Source organism: Mastigoproctus giganteus, chromosome 3 (assembly GCF_048544385.1).
Source record: "Mastigoproctus giganteus isolate SK-2022 chromosome 3, ASM4854438v1, whole genome shotgun sequence".
NCBI lineage: Eukaryota > Metazoa > Arthropoda > Arachnida > Uropygi > Thelyphonidae > Mastigoproctus > Mastigoproctus giganteus.
The window spans coordinates 53393106-53417312 of NC_143577.1; the positions used below are offsets into that span (position 1 = coordinate 53393106).

At 37.4% G+C, this 24207-nt stretch overlaps 1 protein-coding gene across 1 annotated transcript in view; it reads left to right on the plus strand.

Moving 5' to 3' along the window:
- sxc (O-linked N-acetylglucosamine (GlcNAc) transferase sxc) overlaps window positions 1-24207 on the plus strand; it is a 211300-nt gene that overhangs the window by 150096 nt on the left and 36997 nt on the right. The window contains exons 15-18 of the mRNA XM_090369293.1: window positions 4475-4564; window positions 17692-17817; window positions 17955-18242; window positions 23273-23464. Coding sequence (XP_090225419.1) covers window positions 4475-4564; window positions 17692-17817; window positions 17955-18242; window positions 23273-23464 — 696 coding nt within the window. The remainder of the gene's footprint in view (window positions 1-4474; window positions 4565-17691; window positions 17818-17954; window positions 18243-23272; window positions 23465-24207) is intronic.

The following is a 24207-nucleotide window of genomic DNA, read 5'->3' on the forward strand; positions in this document are numbered from 1 at the left end:
AACAATATCACCTTTTGTGCCCTTAAAAGATATCTGCTCTGCAATGTCATCAACTTTTGCCCTGGAATTCCCCTAAGGTGGGATAGGACACTGGTCCTATTCTATCTTATCCTTTTTGCACAGTATATTTCCTATTTCCCTGATTATTGTCACTGACAGTAACTACCTCCTTTGAACCTGTGCATTTTGCCACTGTGTTGCCTGATGCACAAGTGGAAGCTCTGGCATTGTTGTGCCCCCAATTTAATTCCTTCAAGTGCATCCATGCTATTTGTCAAGCTCTCATAAGCATATATCAGAATGCTGAGTTGATGCTTAATATCCTCATCTTTATGTCGAACACACAATACCCAATGGCTGTATCATATCATATTTCCAGACATCAAAGGATTAGTACATTTCATAAGAACATCAAACAAGTAGCATGTTTCGTAAGACTGAGTTGGAGGACGACCCTCCCTCCCTCCCTCCCTCCCTCCCTCCCTCCCTCCCTCCCTCCCAAGTTCTCCTTCGAACCACTGTACTCCTGTTACTTTGAGTCCTTTGCTTTGCTGCTCTGGTCTCTGCCATGATTTCTGTTCAAATTTAATTTGAGAATCCTAATCTGATATAATATAATACGCTCTGACGTTTACATTACATGTATTACGTTATGAAGTTTATGCTATGCGTATTGCACTTGTAAAGTTAAGTTAATTGTAATATATAATAAAATTATCAGCTAATGCCAACGTACATGATTTGAACTTTTGAGATACCTATTTATCACAATTAAAACACTGGAATTCCCCTACCACGCACTAGGGTACAATTTACAATATTCACACCAAATCACCAATACAAAGGTTCTAACTGTATTAAGTTGTAATGCACAAAATCTCTAGCTTAATTTGTAAATAAACTAACGAATGTGACTAGGACTAAAGTTATTTATAGAATATTATTAATATGCTAATTAGGTTAATAAAACTGCAGAATTTTTCAAAAACTTCTGTTCCCAGGAGCTGAAAATTCTTCGATTTCACAGTTATTGTATGCTGATACGATCCATTGAAGTGTTACTACTTAAAATATTTAATACATCCAAAGTAGAAGGTGCAACTTTATGAATAAATTGGTAAGTTGTGGACTTAGCCAGTCAGCAACTTTCTGTTGATTTCCTAAGACCAAAGTGTATTTTGTTCTGGCAGTCAAAAGTCTGCTAGCTTCAAATATAATAGATGGCAAGGGGGTTATCGGAACCATTTTACTTCAAATAATATTTAACTTAAATATAATCATATTTGGAGAACTAATTTATCATTCAATAATACTACTTGGAGAACAAGTTTTTCTAGAACCAAATTGAACTTTTTATTCAATTTCACAAAAAAAAAAAAAAAAAAAAGTTTACCTCTCCATAGCATTAAAGGTAAAGAAATAGATATTTTGTTGTCCTTGGTTGGAGAATAGACAGATTTTCCCAAGTTATACCTGGCATTTTAATGATTCCTCGCAGCAGTGTCTGAGTGTCAGAGAATATTCAACTGATAAGAGAAAAAACTGAATTCAGATCTCTTTCCGGTGCAGTTTGGAGATGGTTTTGATGGTTAAGTCTGAACAGCTGCTAGCAGTGTATCTGTTATTGCAAGAATTCAGCTTGGAATTTGTTTTATTTGACTTAATAAGAGTTTTTGTCAGTAATAGTAGTTTTTATTTAATTTGAAATATTAAGATTCAATTTAAAAAATTAAATATAAAAGTGTGCATTGTGCTCTAATTGAATGAAAAGTTTATGTAGAGATACCTTCACAGCAACTTTCTGTTATGGAACAATAGAGTGAATGCCTTTAAAGTGGTTACAAAGCTGATGATTAGCCTTATTCTTTACAAAGAAAGTTTTTCAGATCATTGGCGTGTTTTGTTTGCTTAAAATCCTGGTAAGTTTCTACTTTTCTTTAAAAAATATTGGGAATTTCTGACAGGATGATTTTTATAGGAGAATTAAGTGCATTGAAAGTTTCATTAAGAGCAGAGAGTTATTAAAAATATCCTTGGACATTATATTGTGTAGCTTCCTCTTAACAAACAGAAGGTTAAAATTAGCCGAGAGAGAGAGAACGGTATATTAGGATATGATGAAATCATTCAGTGACTCATATTTCAATTTATGAAACAGTAAAGAAGTATATCTGAATTCCATCATAACGAGGGGGGGTATCAAAAAAGTTCGTACCCTGACATAGATAAAACATCAGTAGGAAGATGCTGTTTTTAATAAGTTGTCTACATAATCAATAACTATCACGTGAAATTTCTTTCCTGTAGGTGATCGTACACCAGAGGTGGAGCCCGCAATCTGAGGAAGGACGCTATGGTTGACAAAGTGGAGTATTGAGCAGTGATCAAGTTCCTGCATTTGCAGAGCAAGAAAGCTCAGGAAATTGACAAAGAAATGAAAGCTGTGTATGGGCAGGATTGTCCATCCTATGACACTGTAAAAAGGTGGAAATGGGAGTTCCTTTTTAAACAGTTGTACAAGTGTCTTTGAGTCATTTCATTGCAAATGCAGTGAGTCTTTAGTTATGGGTCTGCCCACAGCATTTTACTTGTCCACTTGTCTAAGGGCTCGGCATGATGGGCTCCAAGACTGCTGATGCCTTTGCAGAAGCAATGACAAATGACGAATGCTGGGTGTACCAATATGATCTGGAGACTAAAGACATGTCAAAAAGTTGAAGCACACCTCCCTACCTCCCAAAAAGTAATCAATGAAGTGGAATCATGGGTTCAGGCAAAAAGTGAGGGCGTCTGGGATCAAGGCATTAAACAACTGATCCATATTGATCATCCACTATATATATAGTCACTGTTATTAAGATGTCACTAGAAGGATTGGAACACATTATGAACAGGGTCTCAGAAAACTTTCTGTACTAGATCAAAAACTTTGTGGAACACCTTTTTGGTATTTTAAGCAGATTCAGTGGATTTTATGGTTAGCTTTGTTGATGGATGAGAGTAAAGTCTACTTTTAACCAGAGGGAAAAGGACAGGTTAAACAGCAGGGTGATGAAATCAATCTTCTGGGATTTTGAATTTTCTGTTGTAGTAAGGAGAAAAACAGTGGGTGGATCAAGATCTTTGACTAGGCCTACTAACTCGATACTCACTATGGTGTAAGTGAGAAGGGGGAAGTCTGGTAAGTGACCTTGAGCCGCCTATGGTTTCTCCCCTTGCTATTGTGAGTCATTTAGAAAGAGCCAGACCCATTTCAGGAGAACAGTTTTCACTTCTATTTAATTTTTACATCAATATTAAGACTAAGCAGTGTGGGAAGATCACAAGAGGAGTGCACTTCCACTAGAACTGTGCCAGAACACCAGTCAAATATTAATATCAGGCAGCAGGAGTATTAGGTTCAAAGATGTGAGGAACCAGGAGTGTGCACCCTCTTTGGTATCTCATGCTGTCTGTCAGCTAACTAATGTGTTATTGAGATATTTTTGCAGATATGTATTGAAAATGAGTAGACCTCTCATTTTGCTGGTTTAATTGCCCATGCACCATAAAAACCAAAATCAAAAAATCATTTTGCTGGAAATTGTAATAATCTTGAAGCTGAGGCATAAGCCAGTTATTCTCATGTCTGGATAAATTTCCATTGATAGCAGTTTCCACAAGAAAGAAGAGGTCAAGTTTTTTGATGTGAAATGGCATGAAAATACATTTGCTTTTGAGGAGTCCTATGTATGGTTTGACTTTGAGAAGTTTCAATTTTCTACCAAATGTTGTGGCAGTTGATTTTTCTACTCAAGTGAAAAGTGCCTTCATTACTGAAAACCGAGTGCTACCATGTTGTATATCCTATTCACTTACTGTAGAAAGTTTGTTCCTTGTGTTTGTTCAGTTTAAGCTGTGCCACCTGTAGCTTGTAAGCATTTTTAAAGTAAATGCTTCAGAGAATGCTAGCCTTTTGTTCAAAGCATGTTTGACTGCAACTACATATTTAAGTGATGTTTTGTAGGCTTTACTGAACAACTTCTTACCCATTGCAAAGTGTTTTTTTTTTTTTTTTTTTTTTAAGTGGCATTGGATTGACCTGTCATCTTATCCTTGCAGATATAGTCTTTACTTTCAATCTGCTCATACCAGTTATAAATTGACATGTTGAGGTGAGTTGTTTTTGTAACATGAATGCAAGTCACATTGCAGACTAGTTACTGAATTTCTTTGAAAACCAGATGATAACAAGATGCTTTTCCTCAGTTGAGAAGCACCTTGTATCATTTAATATGGTCCCCAAAAGTAGATGAGATAGAAATTACAATTTCAGTGTTTGAGTTCAGCTTTCTATTGTTTGGTATTGCAGATTTTAGTGTTATATGCATTATTAGTATTTCATGAACATCTGAAAGTGTTTACTTTTTCAATTATCCTGTACATAAGACTAGAGTTTTATGTTATTTTTGATTGTGAAATATTTTTTCTTTAGATATTTTGCTATGCACTAAGTCCAGATGATGGTACAACTTTTCGATCCAAGATTACTATGGAAGCTGAACATTTTGTGGATCTATCTCAGGTATCACATCACAATTTATTCCATTTTAAATGAGTTATTTCTGGTGAAACTAACATTCTCTTGAATTTTGTGCAGGATTTCATTGTGTGTGTGTGGGGGGGTTGGTACTTTACAACTGTAGTTCAATGGGGAGGGGGAATGTACTCCAGAAAGGTTAAAAACTTAAAGGTTAAATTTTTAACCTTTTCTGGAGTACATTTTTTTTGTGTGTGGGTTCTGAGGTGGACGTACATGTATGTGGATCCACTTACTTTTTTAAGGTTGTTTCAAATAACACTTCAAAGTACTTTACAAATCTTTCAGTAAGTGCTGGAATCTCTTGTGTGTTTGTAATTGTAGACATAATTGAATTTGAAATCAGAGTAGGAGATTGCCTGTCAGCCCTTGTCTGTTTTTGTTCACAAAAGGTGAAATTTTCTGGAATTCAGATCCAGAAGTTGATGAAAATGTGTCAAGTGATAGTTGAAGACATTCATCATCATCATCAGCCATTTTCAATCCACTGCAGGATGAAGGCCTCTCCAGCAACTTTCCAGTTCCTTCTGTTTTGAGCACTGGCCATCCATTTACTACCCAAAAACTCATGAATTTCATCTATCCATCTCCGACTTTGTCTTCCAGGTTTTCTTCTAGCTCCTCTTGGATACCATTCTGTTATTTTCTTAGTCCATCTGTCATCATGTCTTCAAGCTATGTGTCCTGCCCAAGACCATTTTAGTTCTTTAGTTGTGATAAGAATGTCCTTTACTTGAGTTTGCTGCCTAATCCATGTGTTTCTCTTCTTATCTAACAGTCTGATTCCCAATATAATTCGTTCCATTCTTCGCTGTGTAGTTCTCAGCTTCTCTTCCATTCTTTTGGTGAGTGCCCAAGTTTCGCTTCCATAAGTCATGGTGGGGAGTATACATTGATTCATTATTTTACGTTTCAGACAAACTGGGATATTGCTCTTCAGTATGTGACTATATTTCCTGAATGCTATCCATCCAAAATTTATTCTTCTCTTGACTTCCAGCCATTTACCATTACTACAGCTAATAAGTTGTCCCAGATAACTATATGACTCCACCTTTTCAATTACTGCTCCTTCAATCATTATTTCCCTTTTCGTGTCATACTTGTTCATTACTTTTGTTTTAGCCATATTCATCTTTAGTCCAAAATCCTTACTAACTGTGCATAACTGATTAAGATTTTCCTCTAATTCTTTGGGATCGTGGCTTATGATCACAATGTCATCTGCAAATCGTAAATGATTTAGGTACTCTCCATTCACTTGACTCCTTTCTGCGACCAGTCTAATCTTCTGAAAGCTTCCTCAAGGGCAGCAGTAAACAGCTTCGGAGATATTGTGTCTCCTTGTCGAACTCCTTTCTCGATTTTAAATTTGCTACTGTCTTTGTCTAGTCTAATAAAGGAGGTAGCACTCTCATATATTTTCTTCAAAATCATAATATATGGGGTATCTATGCCTTGTCTTTCCAGTGCCCGAAACATTGCCTTATGCTGTATGGAGTCAAATGCCTTTTCATAATCCACAAATGCCAAGCATAATGGTGTTTTATATTCATTTGCTTTCTCCATTAGCTGTGATATTACATGAAGGTGATCCATAGTTGAGAATCCTGTCCTAAAGCCAGCTTGCTCTTTCGGTTGATTCTCATCAAGTATTCTTTCTAATCTGTTAGTAATGACCCCTGTTAAAAACTTGTAGATGTGGGATAACAAGCTAATTGGTCTATAATTTCCAATTTCTGATTTATCTCCTTTCTTATGCAGCAAAACTATGATTGCATTATTCCACTGCTTAGGCGTCACACCTTTTCTAATGGACTTTGTGAAGAGCCTTGCCAGTTTTTGTGTTATGTCTCTTCCTCCCAATTTTAACGACTGTACAGTAACTTCATCTTCCCCCGGGGGTTTCAGATTCTTCATTTTCTTCAATGCATGTTCTACCTCATCAGGAAGAATATCGGGTATGTCGTATGTGTTGCTACTTTGCAATCCATCTTCCCCACTGCTGGTATCATTCCCTCGCTCCTTGTATAATTCTCTATAGTAGTCTTCTGCTATTTGAATTATGCTTTCTCTGCTGTTTATAAGTACACCATCACTATTCTTCAGTTTCAGTATCATTTGTCTTTCTGTATTACTGCTCATGGCTGCTGATTTAAATCCTTTGTTTTCCCTTAATGCTTGTTCTACTTTTCTTGTGTTAAATCTTCTTATGTCCTCACTGAGTCTCTTTCTAATGGCTTTGCATAATTCAGTATAGTCAATTTTCTCCCTGTCAGTGTTTTTCTTGCTCTTCATTTGTCGTCTTCGGTTCATCATGACAAGTGTTTCTTGACTAATTTTTTCTTCTTTGGATTTCTGTTTCCCTATAGGTTTCTTGGGCTTTATCACTTTCAGAAAGTTGTAATATTCCTCGTCGATATCTTGGTCGTGAGCAGTCTGCAGAAGCTCAAACTTGTTAAGTTCCAGTACATACTGCTTTTTCTCCTCCTCTGTTATCTCAAAGACCTTTGTATTATTTACTCAAGTCAGTTTTTTCCTTTCCTTTCCTACATCTATATCAAGTGTACATCTTACCATTCTTTGATCACTTCCAACATTTACCTTATTCAGGATGGTAACATCATTCACAATATATCTTCTGTTAGTGAGGATGAAGTCAATTTCATTAGTTGTTAATCCATTTGGACTCTTCCATGTCCACTTTCTGTTCACCCTTTTCTTGAAAAAAGTGTTCATTACTGACATTCCTTGAGATTCTGCAAATTCCACAAGTCTTTCACCTCTTTTATTTCTTTCACCAATTCCAAAATTTCCTATAGTTCCTCTTTCTGCGCTGTTTTGCCTTTTTCCAACCTTAGCATTGAAGTCCCCCATAATAATAGTGTAGTGGGTTTTCTGCTCATCTAGAAGACTCAATTTCAGTGTACATTTCTTCAACCTCTTCATCATCATGGCTCGATGTTGGTGCATAAATCATTATAATCTTTAGCTTGTACCTCTTAGAAATCTTGAGTATTAGCCTTGACACCCTTGGTGATGTACTTTTGAATTCCAAAATGTTGTTTTTAAAATCTTTATAGACCAGAAACCCAACTCCACCTTCACTCCTTTCACTGTTTCCATTGGTGTACAGCAGATTTCCACTTGATAAACTTATAAGTGATTCATTTCTTCTTCTTGTTTCAGCCCAACCAATGAAATTCCAATTCACATTTTCTAATTCCTTTTCCAGCTCTAATATCCTGTCTTCACTGATGAGTGATCGTACGTTATAACAGGCCAAGTTCAGTTTCCGTGAATGGCAGCCTGGTCGTACCCAGAGATTCTTAGCACCCTCTGCTTCCACTCTGATCCTCTCGCTACCGTAAGAGGGAGAGTGAAAGCTGCTGGGGACTGAGGGCCATTTTTATTGTTGTGATCACTTCCTTTCTGCTTATCAAGTAGTGCATACTGTTATATTTTCCAAACTTAATGCTCAGTTTTCTAGTATTGTTGCTTGTTATTGGCTGTTGATTAGTATTTGCTATATGGTGCAGAGCTTCTAGACTTTTGTTGCACCAGCAAAAAAAAAAAAAAAAAAAAAGTTTAGTTAAAAATGCCCAAACTATGTTCCATTTTTCTGTGTATACTGCCAGGTAACAGTGCCCTTCCTGTGATAGCAACAGGGCTTGGGCTTATACTCTTTAGAAATTACTGAGTCAACCTATAGTAACTAATATCATTTTGAATTGAATAACATCACCCAGTAGTTGAATCTGTTATTCATTAAAAACCTGCAGATTTGGAATTATTTGGTTCCATCATTAGACTACAGCTAATTTCAATTAGCAAAGAGCAACTAATTGCATGGCACAAGCTTACTAAACTTGATCTTTTCAAGTTTTCAGTGAGTAACAGATTCGTGCCTACTGGGTGATTTTATTCAGTTAAAAATGATATTGGTTACTTTAGTTTGACTCGGATAATTTAGTCTTTTCTAAAGAGCCTAAGCCCAAACTCTGTCACTGTCACAGGAGGGGTAGTATTATCGCCTAGCAGTATAGACAGAAAAATGGAATGCAGTGTGAGCATTATTTCTTAAGCTGTTTCTATTCCTGCTTGAAATAGTACCTATCTTCTTTACTTGATTAAAACATACGTATGTTCTTCCTCTTGCAAGTATCACTCTAATCCAGTTGGAATTTTCCAACACAAAGTCTCAATTACCCATAGAGTCAATCTATTCTAAAGATTAATAACTTGCTGGTTAAAACTTATTAGAATCAGTTCTATAATATTTTCCCCGTTAGTCTGAACTGATGATCTTTGGTTCTGATATAATTCAGTATTGTGAATATTTATTCTTCATTCATTTTACTATCATAGAGCATTATAAACTTTATTAAGTACCAAGTTAATAAAACCTGTAGCCCACATACAGGGCATTCACAGTTCATGCATGGGTTGTGTTCCTGGAAAGCACACAAACAACGATTCAGTAAAATTAAGACCCATTATCGCATAGAAAAACATTAAAATTAGGGAGAGGGATGCATTCCACAAACACGAACAGTCACAATATAACAGTTTTTTTTTGGTTTATTTTATGCAGATAAGCCAAATCTTCCCTCCCCTGTGAACATACAGTGCATTGTTATTACTTTCATTAGCACATTATTTCAAAATCGTGCAAAATAAGACTGCGTAAATCACAACCACACTGTATTTGGGATCCCTTCTCATGCTGGCACACTTCTCTCTCTTTCTCCCCACCTGAAAGGTGTGTTACTGTCTTTGGTTGTAGCATGCATGCAATTTTCATCAATTTCTAGGCATATACACCAAACCTGACACAGCATTCTAAGTGGTGCCACAATTGCTTTATGTTATGAAATTATAAATTTCCTGTCTTACAAGCAATCCTGTTGATTTATCAAACAATAACATGAGCCCTTTTCTGGATGAAGAAAAACTTCATATAATCTAATTTATATTTATTCTTCCCCTTAATTTAAATTGGTCTCACTTAATACTGTGAAAATGTTACTTTCATTCATTTTACTGCTTCCCCTCAGAGCCTTATAAATTTCAATTAGATCCTCTTTCATGGTACTTGGTTAGTCAAGTTCATACTCCACATATTCAAATTTTATCCATGTATGGATGTCATTTGTTTTGATGTCCATTGTGGTATTTTCGGTCCCCCCCCCCAGATTATTTTCTTATCACTAAAATGCATAATCATTTTGCCTCTGTGTATATAAAAAAAAGCCGACATGTTAAGGCTCACCCAAGACTTAACTTATATACACCAGTGTATTAACTGTCATATTGGGCTCAATGCAACTTTAGGACCATGATGAACTTGTGCCACTGTGCCCCATTAATTAATATCCATATTTGCCTTCACATGTATGCATAATCTTACCAAGCATTTATAAGCCTGCTAATTCCATGCCATTAAATTCCAAACCCTACCTTTGTGGAAAGGCCCTTTGGGTAGGTGGCAAGGACTATTCTGGTACTTTAGAAAGTTATCAGGAATTTTAGCCACACATGTACACCGATGAGCCAAAACATTGACCAGCAAGTCATTATGCAAATCGAAGCAACTACAGGTGAACTACGGCGCGTGTGCAGGTCGGGACATGGTATAAAAAACACCTGATACTGAGCTTCATTAATCAGTGTTACTCTTGTTCTTCAGATGGGAAAGGCAGTGGACTTAAGCGAATTTGACAAAGATCAAATTGTAATTGCCAGACGACTGGGTCAGAGCATATCCGAAACGGCACAGCTGGTGGGGTGCTCACAGTCAGCCGTGGTTAGTACCTACCGAACGTGGTCCGAGGAGGGGGAACCCACGAATCACCAGCGAGGTGTTGGACGACCACGGCTCAATGCTCAAGGTGAGTAAAGGCTCTCTCGGGTGGTACGTGGCAACAGAAGGGTGACTGTGGCATAACTTGCCAGTAATTGGAATGCTGGTGATGGTAATGTGTCACAACACACAGTACATCAAACCCTGCTGAAAATGGGGCTGCATAGCTGCAGGCCGCTCCAGGTGCCCTTGCTAACTACGTTTCACCAGTGACAGCGCCTACAATGGGCACGTGAACATCGAAAATGGACCTTGAGTGATTGGAAGAAGGTCATCTGGTCTGATGAATTAAGTTTCCTGTTGCACTGTGTGGATGGTTGGATACATGGGAATCGTTTACCTGGGGAAGTGATGCTGCCTGGATGCACCTTGGGACGAAAACAAGCTGGTGGCAGCGGTGTCATGCTTTGGGCGATGTTCTTCTGGGATACGCTAGGTTCATTCATCCATGTGCTGGGTACTTTGCCGTCTACCACCTACCTAAACATCATTGTTGACCAGGTACACCCTTTCGTGGCAACAGTCTTCCCCTCTGGCGGTGCCGTCTTTCAGCAGGATAATGTGCCATGCCATACCGCCCGGATTGTTCGAGACTGGTTCGTGGAACATGAGGAAGACTTCCAGGTATTGCCCTGGCCTCCAAATTCCCCAGATATCAATTCCATCGAGCATCTGTGGTTTATGTTGGAACAGCAACTCCGATCTGCAGCGTCTCAACCATGGACCTTACAGGAGTTGAAGGATATGCTGGTTACCTGTTGGTAACCAGCAGATCCTTCAACAGTCCACAAGACATTTAGAAATCTTGTTGTGTCCATGCATCACTGGGTATGAGCTGTTTTGGCTGCGCTTGGAGGACCAACATCATATTAGGTAGGTGGTTAGAATGTTTTGACTCATCGGGGTATATACCCATGTGTTGGCTTTTGAACCTAGACAAGTACAGTAGGAAAGTAGTCTTGATAAAGTGTCTTCGATATTCGTTGTATTTGTGGTTCTGAAATTAAAATTGTTTTATTTTTGCCATTTTTCTCTTATGTGAAAACATGATAATGATGCAAAATTGAATATTCTAAAAAGAATAAGAATCTAATTTTAAGAAAAATTTCACAATTTTCTTATGGAATTTTTGCTGAGATAAAGTTGAATTAATTTTGTATATCCCAGATAAAAATGTAGAGTATTTGATGTCTAGTGGCCCTAGGTGTTTAACCCATCTCTGTGAAAGGCCAGAGATTTTTTAAAACTAAGTGTATGATTTTGTCGTTCCTCTGACCTTTTAGCCATTGGGACCCTAGTGGGACCCCAGTTACCACACTTCGCTCCTGAGGGGACAGATCAGGCATAGAGGGATCGCAATAGAAGTAATTACTCTAGCAAGCCCTGCCACCTAGTTTCCTAAGATTTCAGTGGCTAGAGCCTATATATACATATATATTAAAATAAAAAAAGAACCGTCAGAGTAGGGAGGTAGACTGAAGACTTTACTTTTCCCTCCTTCAGGGAAAAATATGGGGATGAAAGAGAAGGCATACCCCAGGGTCGGTCAGTGGGACAAGCCCCACCAAGAGAGGAGAGGTAGGGAGGAGGGCAGAAAAACTGTCCCTTCCTGCCAAGTGAAGGGATTTAAAGTGGACCATGTTAAGTATCCAGTTTGTGTCTCCAAATGGCAAGTTGTCATGGCTAGAATTGGTGTCTAGTCCATTGTTATCCTGAACAATAGATATCAATTCCAGGTGTCTCTAGTAAGTTCAATCAGACATTGTTCTATCGGCTGGGTCACAAGTCAGGAATTCCTCTTCATCTGTTGTTATTTGGTTGTCATAGCTAAGTGAGTCCAGTCAAGCACAGTTTTCTTTAGTTTAGTCCATTTTGGTGGATGGCTATTTCAGTTTTTCTTGAGAACAGGTCTCACACTTAGTAGCTGAAGGCCATGTATTCCTCAGCCTTGTCCACGAAATGGTGTTCTTGATTGCTTGGTAGATACTTAACCCTTGTAATTAGTAGGCTTCTCAGATCTTCATACGGTCACACTCATACATGACGTGCCACCATATTTCATGCTCTCCACAGACACAATTGGATTCTTCAATAATTCCCGGCGCATTTAATTTTGCCTCAAGGACCCATAGCCTATGAATATGTATGTTGTGTTTAGGCCTGGGTAGAACCATGAAGGGGCCTCGGGGTATACTCTACTGACCTGTGAGATGAATTTCCACATTCTCTCCTTTGATTCAGTCCAAAGTTCTGCCAGGTTTGCAGCAGGTGAGTCGCTATCCTCTGTTTTTCATTCTTACGGAGGATGCTGGTAACGTCAGTAGTGAAGCCATTGATGGTGGCTGGCGTTCCTTTTGATAGTAGGTGCATGAGTCCGTAGCGGGTCACCTCAAGATCTAATGGGAAGACCCCTGACAGGACCTGTAATGCATGCATGCTTACTATGCTGCGCACCCTTGTGATTGTGAGCAAGATGTTACAAGATATTACAATTTTTTTTTATTTATTGTAGTTCCCGCTTTTGCATACCATATTGGTGATCTGTATGTGATCACTGGGATGAACATTGCCTTTGTAGTACAGGAATAGGGTTTTCATAATGAGTCCTCAGTCCCTGCATGTAACCCTGGCTACTAGCACTATGTATTTTCTTAGATTCTCCTTTAAGTAAGTGAAGTGCAGCTTGAAGGACAAGTTACAGTCTATGATTATGCTGAGGTACTTTATTTGTTTGGACAGCTTTATTGTAACTCCTGCTATTTTGTGGTGGTTTTCTGAGGTTTAACACACCTTTTAGCAGCAATGAGTCAGTTTTTGTGGGTGGGATTAAGGTTTGTAGTTTCGTCCAGTCTTGTAATGTTTGTAGTGCCTGGTTGGCAAGTGCCTTGAGGCCTGATCTTGAGTCTGCCTGCCCTCGCCAAAAGCCTAGGCTCCAACCTCTTCCAGGTCCAAGGCCAGAAATTCATCAAATACAGTGTTCCACAGGAGCGGTCCCAGTACAGACCCCTGAGGGTAGCAAAAAGTGTTATCTTATGTTGTTCCTCTGACCATTTAGCTGTTGGACCCAATTGACCATCCTTAGCTGCATGGAGGCAGGTCAGGCATAGAGGGGCTGATTTACTCTGGCAAGCCCTGCCACTTAGTTTCTGAAGATTTCAGTGGCAAGGGCCTATGTTAAAAAAAAAAAAAAAAAAAAAAAAAAGCGTTAGAGAGTGGGGTAGAAGACTGAAGAAGGGGAAGAAAGAGAAGACATCCCCAGGAACAATGAAGAGGTCTCCAGCAGGTGAAAAGCATCCTTGTATATTCCAGATACTGAGATATACCAGTGTTAGCTTCAAAATACTGTTTTATGAACATGCCTTACTGATGATTGCTGCTGTACTGACACTTGACACCCAGCCACCCATCCTCCGGGACTCTGCTGACATCCAGATTGATTGAAGTCGCATCACTTGCTATGCTTACTTCATAATCATAATTGTACTGTAAATAACCACTGGCAATTAGTGATAGGTGGGGTAATTGAGAGGTAATAATAATTGATTGTGAAATTTCCATAATCTATTATTGATTTTTGATAATTGAATAAAAATTTATATTCCTCCAGCCCTCATCTGGTATACTAGATGAGGGCTGTGAGGAAAACACACCTGTGTGCAGAGTGGCACAGGACATCATAGGACTTAACCTTTAGTTTTCATAACATCAGTTTGAATCCCTCCAATCTTCTTTTCTTTTCTTTTTTTCTCTCCCATAATTTGATTGTTTGATTATTGAAATAGATTATGGAAATCATTCAGTTATGCTCATCACAGTATATGCTTTCAAGCAATAGATATGGAATGTATCTGCTGAGTGTAAGTGTATAATTTTTTTGAAGTGTAATTTTACTGAAAGATGTTTATAACAACTTAAAGCAGAATTCATTTTGACTGTATCAAAGATAAAGTTACAAGAAAGAAGAATTCATCCATTATTGTTTGAACTGCTTGTTTTGGAGAATAACACTTTTTTTTTTTTTTTTTAATTTTTTAAATTTATTTTTTACTTTTTTTTTTTCAGATAAACTAATAGTGGATTGTGTTTGTGAGATAGCTTTTTAGCAGATGTAAACATGGTTTCTACAGTTAAAAAAAACTGTAGCAACCATGTTAAAAAACTAGTTGCTACAGAAAAAAAAGTATATCAAAATCAAATCATCTCATTAGAGGACTGAATCCATTCCCATATACTGTAAATGTTTTGTATTAGGCTAAAAAAAACATAAACACTGTAAGTTAAAAGGTGAGGATCACTTTGTTTTAATCTCTTTCTCAGAGAGAGAGAGGGGGGGGGATACAGGAACTCCCCGACTTATGTAAGGGTTGTGTTTTGCAGGATGCTACATAAGTCAGAATTTCCCCCGTGCTTGTGCAGCACTCACAACTGTGCTCACTGAATTAAAAAAGAAATGTTCAACAAACATGTAAATAGAATTATTTATTGTATTTATTCAATTTATCTCATGCACAGGAAAAATTATAAAAGCGTGCAATTTAAAAAAAAAATTATAAAATTACAAAAAAAGAGAAGAGTTGGGCATAACATCAGTAGGTTTTACCTCTCAAGCATCATTGCCTGAATCAACGTCTTCAGCTGATAAGTACGCTGCTGCGGAGGTTGAGGGCTGTGGAGATTTAGAAGGGGTTGGTCACTCAACCTTACGAAAGAACGTATTAATGGATGACAGGATGGTGGCTTTTTTCTTTTCATCATAGATTTCTTTGTAGCAAGCAAGCATATCATTCACCTCTCTTAACTTTAAAGAATTGTTCGCGTCAGGATCCATCTTCTCAAACCTCACCATTGTCAATGCAATTTCACGAAATGCCATTGCCATCTCTCTGGTGATGAAGTGGCTAGGCTCCTCATTTGGTTCATCTTGAGCTTCGTCAGCATTTTCTTCTTTCACTATCACTGCCTGCAAGTCAATAAGTTATTCGTTAGATAATGCCTTCTCTTCTTCCTCTATTAACTCCTCCACGTCTTTGGCATCAACCTCCAACTGAAGCAGCTCTGCAACCTTTACAATCTTATCTGTAACCTCATTTTATGATTCATCTTTTTCAAATCCTTCGAAGGCTTTTACGTGCCGTGGGCATATTTTCTTCCATGTGCCATTTAAACAACTTTTAGTAATTTCCACCCAGGTCTTATTAATGTTTAAGATGGCGTGGTAAATATTGTAAGATTTCAAAGTCTCTTAACGTAAAATTTTTCTCATTGTCTACTGCAGACAATGCCTGAGCAAATGTTTACATAAATAGTATGCTTTTAAATTCGAAATAACACCCTGATCCATAGGTTGGATGAATGAAGTCTGTTTAGTGGTAGAAATATGACTCTCGCGTTCGAATTGAAATCATCTAGATTCGCAGGATGTCCAGGAGCATTATCCAATAGAAGCAAAATCTTAAAAGAAATGTCGGTATCTTTACAATGTTTTTCAACCTCGGGAATGAAGCAGCATTTATACCAATCCTCAAAGGGAGATATTGTTATCCATGCTCTCAATCAGAAATGCGAGTAGAGTATACAGAGCAATCAGAAACCTCAAAGCGAGATATTGTTATCCCTGGTTCAATCAGAAATGCACATGTAAGGTGGCTTTATTGATGCCCTTAAATGCACGAGGATTTCTAGAATGGTACAAAAGCAGTGGTTTTAATCTGTAATCTCCCGCTGCATTAGCCCCGGGAAAGAGCGTGGCCCTATCTTTTGATGCCTTGAAACCTGGCATTGCCTTTTCCTCTTTGGCAATGTATGTTCGATCCAGCATTTTTTTCCAATACCGAGCACTCTCATAAATGTTAAAAAATTTGCTGTGTTGAATAGCTGCCTTCATCAGTAATTTTTTCCAACACATCATAAACTTTCTATGCAGCTGCAGAATCAGCACTGGCAAATTCACCGCATACTTTAACATTGTGGAAACCAGCACGGTGCTTGAACCTATTAAACCACCCGTTGCTTGCCACGAACTTGGGTTGGGGTTCACCGTATTTAATATCTTTATAAATACTTGATGCTTTTACATGGATAGTCATTAGACTCAAGGGCACTTGCTTCTGAATCTGATTTTCCATCCATATTATTAACAGCTGTTTCACCTTTGATATAGCACCTGAACGCTGTATTGCAGTCATTGTTGATCTTAAGTGCATTGATCTTTTGACATATTCTTTTATATGCTCACTGTCCTTTAAAATAGTATTCACCGTTGAAGGCGAAACCTAATTCCCTTGCAATAGATGACAAACTTTATCCTGCTTTGTACTTCTTAATCATTTTCATCTTCATTTCTAAATAAATTTTGTTTCGTTTCGTGGCACTACCACCACCATCACTTGCTCTTTTTGTTGGTTGCTTTCCCTTCTTCATTGTAATACGTAAATAGGAATGAAGAAAAGTTTCTGAAAATTTATTTTTTATATGATTGAAGATTTCAGTGAAGGGGAACACATTTCGCCATAATACCGTAATGTAAAAACCCACACAATTGCAATTATCGGTATTATTGCAAATGCAATAAGATCGAGTTTACTACCTGTTTATAATTAGATGCAGTAACAGAAAAGCCCAATAAACCGAAAAGTGCAAATTGTTTTTATGGCTGTTACCTCCAGAAACGTGCTTTAGAAAAATATCACAAAAGCATTCAAAATTGATTCTTATAACGGGAATATATGATGATGACGAAAGGGTTGTGCAATTTCCATTATAAATATGACCTTTTAGGGAGATAAATAGCTTAGTAATATATCGAAATTTTCAACTTCTAATGACTAAAAAAAAAAAAAAAAAAAAACACCCAATGTGTTATTGGGTTCACATTACAATATTTTCACGATACCTCCATTTATTCCTACGGGATGCAAAATAACTTTCCATGTTTTTTTTTTTTTTTTTAAGTTTGCACCGGCCGGCAAAAACTTACACGAGGCCAATTTTCATAAGTCGAGTATTAGTAATGTAAGTTGGGGAGTTCCTGTATTAAGTAATAATTTGAATTACTGTGAAATCTTCCCCCCTCCATTCTTTTATATGTTGTGTTAAAAATATTTGTAACAACCACTTTGAATCTCAAATGCTTTGGAAAAACTGCTTGAGGTTGAGAAAAGAAATTGTAATTGGAATATCCTTGTAGTTTGAAGAATTCTTTTTATGATAATTGATTTAAAAAAAAATTTTTTTTTAAATGTATAAATAGGTACCATGCAATGGAAAAGCTGCTGATCGTATTCATTCTGATGGAATCCATATTCTTGTAAATATGAATGGCTATACAAAGGGAGCTAGAAATGAAATATTTGCTTTGCGACCAGCTCCAATTCAAGTATGTTCGTGTTTTTTTTTTTTTTTTTTGCCTGAAAAAATTTATTAAAGTTCTGAATTTCACATTTTTGTAGCATGAATTTTATGCTTGTATACAATAAATTGTGTTTTTAAATAATCCCTCCTTTTCTTCTGTAGGTAATGTGGCTTGGCTACCCAGGAACAAGTGGGGCTCCATTTATGGACTACATTATAACAGATAGAGTAACTTCACCTATACATTTGGCATATCAGTATTCTGAGAAACTTGCATATATGCCAAATACTTTTTTTGTTGGTGATCACAAACAAATGTTTCCTCATCTAATTGAGCGAGCGATCATTGATGCAAAAGATAGTCTTAGCAAAAAAATTGAAGTACCAGATAATGTTAGTATTGTGAATGCTACTGATTTGTCACCTATCATAGAAAAGGCTGAAGTAAAGGTAATATGATCATCATTACATATTTAATGGTAATTATTTGTTTATCTTAGTATTACATGCCTAAATAAAACAAATTTAGGTTTTGTTGCCTAATACAAGTAATATTTACAAATGAGTACACACAAAACTGTGTGTGTGTGTGTGAGAGAGAGAGAGAGAGAGAGAGAGAGAGAGAGAGAGAGAGAGAGAGAGAGAGAGAGAGAGACTGAGACTATTTTGCCTTTTGGACTAAAGGAAACACAAAATGGAGATGAGAGGCAATGTATTAAACACAACTAGAATTAATAGAAGTAACTTGTAATTTATAAACGAGGGCTAGTGTGAAACTAGGTAACCGTTCCCTGTTGATTATTTAAAAAAATAAATAAATAACTTGAGTACAATGCTTACTTGGTGATCTAATATCGGCTTTACAAGGTACAACCTGGCTGACAAATGATTTGCAAGCCAACTGATTTCCACAGTACTCAAGAAATGTTTTCTGTACTGGGTCTTTCTTGGCTCAGTGGGTTCTGATACAGGGGCACCAATCCTTGGGCTAAGTTGGAGGAATGTATCCTAGGCTTAGAGTTGAACTTGAGGAGGGAATAGCCATAGCAGATAGAAGAGTTTCACCACAGTTGGTGAGTGCACGCACACTGCACTACATATATAAACAAAAGTTTATTAACTACGGATTGAGACAGAAAAGTTTAATATACTAATAAAATTAAGGAAGTTATGATAATTAAATGGTGGAAAGGGTTTGTTGATGATTCAAAAGCCACTTTGCCCTCTAGGTTAAAGGGAAAACAAAATGGGGGGATTGCTGAGGAAGGGCCCTTGTGGTGTTCATAGTGATTCCTCCTTGGGTGGGCACCTATCCTGGAAGTTTCTTGTGGTCTCATTCTGTGTTGGTTGCAGGAAGATTTAGTGGCTTCCTTAAAGATGGCCAGCCAGTGAGTGGGGGGTTCAAGTTTGTGACAGGACTATCTTGAATCTGGATCCACGTCAATTTGTTGCAAGACAATTTATCATATCGCAGTTCGGTACATGACAGTTCAATGTACAAGACAATTTGGCTAATTGCATTTTGCCGATTTGGTGAGAATTCTGTGCTGTAAGTGCTGAATTTAGTGATCATGATATGGTTCTTGATATTTTATATTTTTGATGCAGAGTACTATCCACCTTTATTTTTTAATTCACATTCTACTTTATTTTAGGAGATTAAAGTGCCATGAACAGGTTAAAGAGTAGGGTACAAGAGAACCTTTTTTGCACTTTACTTTCACTTGTGTGAGTTGCATATTTTTTTAGGAAATACATGTGTGGGTGGAGTTGTTCCAGAGACCAAAGGTAGAGATCATTGTTGAGTTGCCGGCTGGGTGGTGTGCATCTTCTGATGCTCAGTTTCCAACTCTCACTAGTTTTTATTGAAACAAGTTAGTAGTAGATGAGTAAGCTTCCCTGGGGATTTTGTATGGATTGGAATTTCAGTCCAATTTTCCTTATGTTAAAAGAAAAAAAAAAATAATAATAATAATAAATAATTTTATCTGGATTAAAGGTTTTAAAGTATGGACAGAGTAATGCTGAAATAGGTATATAACAACTTTCCAACCTGTCTATGAGGAGGATTGGCATGAATCCTTTTATACAGAATAAGTGGATAAAAAATAATTTTATTTTTTTCTAAATTTCTGCATTCTGCCTTTCTAAGTTGCCAAAATGTCTTTTGTTTCCTAAACCCTTTTTACTTCATTGATTTTATTAATTTCTGATCTCTGTGTGATACACTGAATTGTTGTATGCACCAAACTGTCGTACAACAAATTGTCATGCAATGAATTGATGTGATCCCCTTGAATCCACCCTGTTTGTTATGAGTGACAAATGTGTGTGTGTGGGGGGGATAAAGTAAAAAAATGGTCACCTTCAAAAAATTGAAGGTGACTTTTTTGCTTTATTTTTGTAGTGATTGAAAATGATACCAGATTTTTGACATATTTAGTAAACTTTCTATTCTAAAACAGACTGAAATATGTATGTAGTAATAGTATTCACCAAACAGTGCAAGGAAGCTACAGACTTTTGCTGCACTGGCAAAAAAAAAAAAAAAAAACCAATGAAGTAGATAAGAAAACACAAATTATGTTTCCCTCCTCACACAGGTAAGTATTCAGCAGACTTTGAATTTATTCATACTGTCAGCCTCAACTACCTGCAGCAGCATCTTGTTCCAGCTATCAGCAACTTGCTGGCTAAAAGAAATTCCTGCAATCTAATATAAACTTAAAACCCTGTCATTTGAATTTATGATCCCTATTTATCAATCCCACCAAATGTATTTTTTTTTGTGGGTTCTGAAATTCTTTAGAACAGTGAGAATGCCACCTTCATTCATTTTTCTTATCCTTCTCAGAGCCTTATAAACCTTAATCAAAGTCACCTCTGAGGTGCCTGGTTGTCAAGCTCCTCCAGCCCACATAATCAGTCTTTCCTCATACGGTTATCCTGCCGATCTCACCATTCAAGTTGCCCCTCTCTGGACCCTTTCAAGAAGCTCTATCTTTTTTTCAGATGAGGCCTCCATACTTGAACATAGTATTCCAAATGTGGTCATACAATTTCCTTATACAGTGGAATTACGAGCTACCTATCTCTACAGGATAGCATTCAATAAATCATTGATAGGACGGAAACCATGTGCTTTCCTGGATGCCTGTTTACACTGTTCAGAAAAGTTCATATCTGCCCATATATAACTCCCAAATCCCTTTTCTCCTCCACTGTTTTAATTCAACCCCACCAAGTGTATTTTATTTGTGGGTTGCTATTTCCCAAGTGTAAGACCTTGCATTTAGCAGCATTAAAACAGCTGCCACTTCTGATGATTAACAATTCTGCCAATCTTTATGTCATCTGCAATTTGACATCATGCCTTCTATCCCTTCTTTGAAGTCATTTATAAAAATGAGAAACAACAGTAGTCCCACAACCAATCCTTAAGGGACTCCACTCCCGATGTTACATCAATCTGAAGGATATCCATAAATCATAACCTTCTGCCCTGCAACCACCCAGCAATCCATCTTAAAAACTTATCAGTAATCCCTAAATCCAGCTCATGAATAACAGGGTCAAAAGAACCTACTAAGTTAGTTAAGCATGATTTACCCTAACAAAGCTATGTTGCGTATCCTTCAGAATGACATATCTATCTAAATGTCCCTGGATTGTACTCTTAATCACTGTCTCTAAGATTTTTCCTACCACCACTGAACTCAGACTAACCAGACTGTAGTTACCAACTTCACTCTTAGAACTGCTTTTATGTATTAGTGATACATTGGCACTTCTCCAATCCAAAGGAACCCTTGAGTCCAAAGATGCCCTCATAATTAACTTCAATGATTCAATACACTCTCTCGCACTCTCCCTCTTTTTGCACCATAAAAACCAAAAATCATCATCAGCACTCTTCCTCAAAACTATGGGTCATCAGCTAGTTTCATTCCACCGCAGAATGAAGGCCTCTCCAGCAACTTTCCAGTTCTTTCTGTTTTGTGCAGTGGCCATCCATTTATTGCCCATGAACTCTTGAATTTCATCTGTCCGTCTCCATTGTTGTCTTCCAGGTTTTCTTTTAGCTCCTCTTGGGTACTGTTCTGTTATTTTCTTAGTCCCTCTCTCATATCTTCGAACTGTCTGCCGACTCGGCTAGCCAGGGGGTAAAGTGCCTGCCTGGCAGCCCAAAGGCCGTGGGTTCGAATCCCGCCTCGGGCTTGGATCAGAGTAAAATGCAAAAACTTTGGGAGGTGCATTATGGCCACAGAAGCCGATGCGCCAACAACAAACAAAAACAAACATCTAACTGTCCTGGCCAAATCCATTTCAGTTGTTTAGTTTTGATAACAATGTCCTTTAATTGTGTTTGCTGCCTAATCCACGTGTTTCTCTTCTTGTCCAACAATCTGATTTCTAACATAATTCGTTTCATTCTTCACTACGTAGTTTTCAGGTTTTCATGAGTATACATTGGTTCATTATTTTACGTTTCATAGAAATTGGGATATTGCTCCTCAGTATGTGACTACTTCCTGAATGCTCCAACAATTGTTCAATTGTTGGAGCATTCAGGAATTTATCATCCTTGTAAAAGTTCAGGTTTTCCCCCACCCTTGCTTATATTGGTTCATACCTTGCTGACCATCTACAGTGTTCAAAGAAATCATAGTATTTTTAGACATTGTATGTGATGGTGGTGGATATGTTAAAGATTATTAACAGTTGTGCTAGTTTGATTGTGTAAGCAGGGGATTTGATTGTCATAGAATGACCAGACTTTGCTGCCAAATTTCAGTGCACTCGATTCACAAAGTGTAATCTGTGTATCTATCTATCTGATCTGTTGGTGTTTTAGACTCCCAAGTGATTGTAGCTGATATTATTGGAAGAATGCCTGCAGCAGTCCTCAGTAATTTTAATAGTGATTATCAGACTGTCATTTCTAAAAGATTATTATGCAGCTAATTGCTGCTTCACTGGGTTATATAAGGATATACTGGGAATTGAACTGTAAACAAATGTTCTCAGGAATTACCAAAGACTTATTAGAAAGTTTGAGGGCTTTTTCAAAAGCTTCTGTTTTTAAATAGATTTTTAAAATACAATATTATCTTTCAAGGTGTCTGAAAAGTAATGAAGGTCACTGCTTTATTAGACTCTTTATATAAGAAATGTCCTTGTGTCACAAAATGCAACTAGGTAAAATAACACCTTATACACTAAACTGGACTGGTGCGGAAGTTTATGCACGAGTCCCCCCCCCCACACACACACGCATACAGCAGATTGATCATGGTGTGATCTAAAATAAATATGGACTTAGAGAGAGAGGGGTAGAATTTGCATTTTTAATGATTAAGAAAAATTGAAATAACATTTAGTTCAAAAACTTTATCACTTCTGATAATGATAGGTTACTTAAATATTGTTGAAGTATTTTAGAAGTTTGAAATTGTGTTTAATGATTTTATGTATTACAGAAAATTCGTGAGGTCGCTGTTGCTACAAGTGTTGCATCAGAACGAGCAGAGCCTAAAGTTGAAAAGGTGGAGGTAGTAAAAACTGTAATAGAACTACCAACAACTACTCCGGTACAAAACATGATTAGTAGTGGTCAAGTTCAAACCTCAGTTAATGGTGTTGTTGTACAGAATGGCCTTGCTACCACTCAGGTATGTATGTACTGTACTAAAGTTTGATTTGTAAATAAAGAAACTTTTTTGTGGAATTGGGTATTGTGGTTATTTTTCATTCTTAAATGAACTACAATACCCAAAAGCAGTGTTCAGCAGTTTTTAGCCAAGACAAAAAGGGAGAGTATTGCACGTGTGGGACCATTGCCATTTTGTCTTGACTAAAAACTGCTGAACCAACAAAGCCATGTGGACTGATACATTATTATGATGCAGAAGCCAATCCTGAGTGTGCCATTTGTCTGGGAGTTTTCTCCTGACATTCTCCCTCAAATGCCTTATGGCCTCAATGTAGAACTGGTGATTTACAGTTTGGCCTGGTGTGAGGGACTCCTAATGAACAATTCCCTCATTTTTGAAGAAAACAATTGGCATGCTCTTCACAAGCCTGCCTTGCCTTTTTTTAGATGTGGAGTACTGCTGCTTTGTTTTTGGATCATAACTATAAACCTAGTTTCATTCCCTGTTGTGACCTTAGAAAGAAGTTTGTTCTTTCTAGTCTGTGCTTACAGGTCCTTGCATGTATAAAGCCTGTTCTATTTCTGTTTGTCATTTGGCAGACTGGGCACAAATCTACTTTGTATAAATTTTTGGTTAAAATGTATTGGCATATACTGTGATAGGCCTAGAACAGGGGTGTCAAACTCATTTGGGCTTCACAGGACCTACAAACTTTGCCATTGCTAAGCCTAAAGACACTTTTTAATTGCTCGTTGCTTGTT